Source organism: Capsicum annuum, chromosome 7, assembly GCF_002878395.1.
Source record: "Capsicum annuum cultivar UCD-10X-F1 chromosome 7, UCD10Xv1.1, whole genome shotgun sequence".
In the NCBI taxonomy this organism is placed as follows: Eukaryota; Viridiplantae; Streptophyta; class Magnoliopsida; order Solanales; family Solanaceae; genus Capsicum; species Capsicum annuum.
Window position 1 is genome coordinate 187,084,650 of NC_061117.1, and position 4,032 is coordinate 187,088,681.

The 4,032-nt window shown below is 38.5% G+C and overlaps 1 protein-coding gene across 1 annotated transcript; it reads left to right on the forward strand.

Annotated features, from left to right (window-relative positions):
- Nucleotides 1–377: 377 nt before the first annotated feature.
- LOC124900076 (mitogen-activated protein kinase kinase kinase 18-like) lies at nt 378–3,313 on the forward strand. The gene has a single exon (XM_047415315.1). It carries the CDS (start codon nt 873–875, stop codon nt 1,899–1,901), a length of 1,029 nt encoding a protein of 342 aa, XP_047271271.1. The 5' UTR covers nt 378–872; the 3' UTR covers nt 1,902–3,313.
- The last annotated feature ends 719 nt before the right edge of the window (nt 3,314–4,032 follow it).

Below are 4,032 nucleotides of genomic sequence, written 5' to 3' on the forward strand. Positions count from 1 at the left end.
TCGTCCTCCGAGCAACATAATCAGTATAGTTTCATAAGTGGAGTTTAAGGAGAGTAAGATGTAAGGATACTTTATCCTTGCCATTACGGAATAAAGATTGTTTTCAATAAACCTCGACTCAAGAAAAGAAGATATTCGAAGCTGGGTTAAACCAAACTAATTACCAAAACTTAATTCCCTTCAACAAATGCCTTCATTGTCTTCATTCAACTAATGGGCCATTAACCTTCTCTTTTTTTCTGTTGGATATCTGTCTCTTGTTGATAGACTAAACTATCTTTGTGATATTTTTATTTTGATTGAACTTATACTTGTCCACTTCTGATAAGTTTAACTCTATGGTAAAGTCAAGTGGATAAACTCAATTTTGTATTCATTGCCCATCAAAAAAGGGAATATCCACAGAATTCAATAGCGTCCATTTTGTTACTCTAATTGAAAAGATACATAACAAAACAACAAACTCCCAAAATTTAATCTTCTGAAAGCTATTAGTATACCACATACAGACCAAAAGATCCCTATCCAATTTCAATCTACCCTCATCCAACTTCCATTCTAAAAGATAAACTAAACAATTAAGTTGACCATAGCTTGCCACATGGCGACAACCCCAGTTGGCCAAGTCATGGCAGTTCTCCAGCCTACTCAAACTACCTATAGCCACAAGCATTTTGCCATATTGTAAAAAATTTAAATAGAAAAAGTGAGGACAACTATGCTCCACCAACTAATTTGGAGACCATATAGGAGTGTGTGTATATATATATATATACCAACACCAATGTTGCACATTCTAACAAACCAAAAACACAACACTTACCTAAATTCTTACACATCTAGTTCTGACCAAATTTCTTCTTCTGATATAAATGGATTGGACAAGAGGCCATACCATAGGCCGCGGCTCTTCAGCTACCGTCTCGGCGGCCAAGTCAATTTGGTGCGATGAGGTTTTTGCTGTCAAGTCAGTGGAGCTATCCGAGTCGCAGTTGTTACAAAAAGAACAGAAAATTCTGTCCCAATTGAGCTCCCCTTATATAGTTATCTACAAGGGTTACGATGTTACTAAAGAGAAAGACAAACTCACGTTTAATCTTATGATGGAATACATGTCGGGCGGCACAATCTCCAATGCAATTCGGAAACAAGGCGGTCGGATTAATGAGCAGTTGATAGGGTGTTATGCGAAGCAAATTCTTCTAGGATTAGAGTACCTACATTCAAGAGGCATAGCACACTGTGACATTAAGGGGCAGAACATTTTGTTAGGTAAAACCGGTGCCAAAATTGCTGACTTTGGTTGTGCTAGGTGGGTTGATGCTGCGGAAAGGGACGATGGCTCTGCGGCTGGTTCCATCGAGCAATTTGGTGGGACCCCAATGTTCATGGCACCGGAGGTGGCACGCGGGGAAGAACAGGGGTGTCCTGCTGATATTTGGGCATTGGGATGTACAATTGTTGAAATGGCCACAGGTAGATCACCATGGACTAATATGACAAACACAGCTTCATTACTTTACCTAATTGCATTTTCTGGGGAATCCCCAGAAATTCCAAAGTTCCTCTCTTTACAAGCAAAGGATTTCTTATACAAATGCTTGAGAAGAGATGCAAAAGAAAGATGGACAGCTAAAGAACTCCTTAGACATCCATTTCTTGAAGAATCCTACTCGAATTCCACGATAAATCAAGATTATGCGACAAGTTCCCCAACAAGCATTCTTGATCAAGATATATGGAATTCAGTAGAGGAATCAGAAAAAATGAATCATTCAATACAAACAGTAAGCTCAGCTCTACAAAGGGTAAGAGAATTAGGTTCGAATTCCAGAGAATCGAAGTGCGGATGGAATGATGATCAGATATGGATCACAGTCAGAAGCACCATCAGTCAATAAGTAGCTAATATAGCAATGACAGCTAACACTCTTATTGTAAATTTTGGGAAATACAACCATTAATCTCTCTCCTCGTTTCCCCATTTTGATGATTAATTGATTAATCGATGATAATGGGGGAGCGTGACGAAGGTGATAATTGAATAATACTTCTACACGCGATTTATACGATACAGTTTGATTTGATATGGAATATATAACAAAACGAGTAAGACTTTTGACATTTGTTTTGCAATACAAGTCTTGGATATTCTTTAACTATAGATTATCTAGAATAATTTGTTTTTAAAAAAAATATTTCCAAAATAATGTGATGTAGATACGTAATTTTATCCCTCATTTTACCGTAGACATCCATATGATATGTTCCACACAATAACAAATCCAACAAAATTCACACCTACCCTACCTCTACCCTCACATGTTTTTTTCCGTTTTTTCCCCATTTTGTTTCCCTTAACAATTATACAAAAAAGGAGAATTTCCACACACATATACACACAATTCTCCATTTCACACACGCACTCTCACACTACACACAGAAATATCACACATACACCAGACATATAAACACAGACTACACATCAGAGAAGGGGGATTTTCCATTCTATCACACACAACAATAATTCACACAACACACTGATATACACATTCCACCGGAGATAATGGAGTGAGTTTTGAGAGAGATTGAGCAAGAAAGAGAGCTAGTGAACGAGAGAGAGGGAGAGAATCGGAAAGAAATCGGGAAAAGTGGTATATCACAGCAGCCGGTTTAGATTTTCCGGCGAGGTATCGCCGGAAAACGTATTCCACAGTTGATCCTCTCCGGAAAACAACCCAAAAATCAGTTCCACCAACCTAAACACCAAAGTAGCGACCAAAACTCCCCAAACCACTAACGAGTTCCTGCAATTCAGCCGTTAAATCACTGACGCTTACTGTTTCAGCGACGAAACCACCACCAGCGAATCGTTCAATTGCGGGAATACCATCGCCGTCAGACGACCACTACTACCCTCGCAAAACCCACTGAAAATCAAACCAAACAGACCCAACATCATCGAGATCAAACACGGGTTCTCTCTATTACGCAATGTTTGGGTTCGGATTGGTGAAATATTAAGACGGGTAGAAATCGAGTTGGTTCATAGTTGCAGCTGAGGCTTGATTTGAGGTTTTCGGCTGGTTTTTAAATCTGTTCGGGGTTAAATTCGACACCGAGTTGGGTTTTGTTTAAAGTCGAGTTAATTCGAGGTTCCGAATCCGCTAAGCTCCAATGTTTAATTGAATGGAAGCGGCATTAAGATCCATTCTTCATCTCATTCTCGATTAATCTTCATTATTTGATACTTTATGTGGTAAATTCATGGCGTGTGAATATTGCTTCATATGATTTGATTACGTTTGGATTATGGTGGTGGTTGATATTGATTATTTGATTGTTTGAATTGAATAATTGAATGATCTAAACTCAATTGGGAATAAGTGAGATGAGAATTGAAAATTGATAAAGGTGTATGTTGATAATTTTGGTTCATAATGCAAGGAGTTTGATTAATTGGTTATTTGCTATTAATTTGCATCCAACAGTATCATGTTTTAGGCTGAGAATCGATAGGCAAATTTTAGGTCGGGGTAGGCAAAACATAGGGATTGTGATTGTTGAATGTTTGAATGGCTTTTGCTTCATCACTTCTGAATTTCTTGTATTCATTTGGCCGGGGAATGCCCCGAGGAGATTATACTTATTCTTCGGGGAATGCCCCGAAGTATCACGTACAAGAAGGAGGTTTGTGATCAAGACCCGAGGCACTGGGTGGAGCGAAGTTTAGAATTAGTGTAGGTTAGCGTAGGTTTACATTTCAGTACCTTTCTATTTTGGGTCTGTAATAAATTGAACTGGACATTATTTTGACTTTGTTTGTTTGATTGTTTGTTTTCTCGTTATGTGTTTTGTTTGGTTTATACATCTCATAGTGTCTACAAGTCGATATACTCCAAGAAGAGACCGTGGTCGAACCACGGGATCGAAGGGTGCCTAACACCTTCCCCTTGGTCAACAGAATTTCTTAATCGGAATATCTGTTCATGGATCAGTTTTTAGAGTCAAACTGTTTTGAAAAGGGATTTT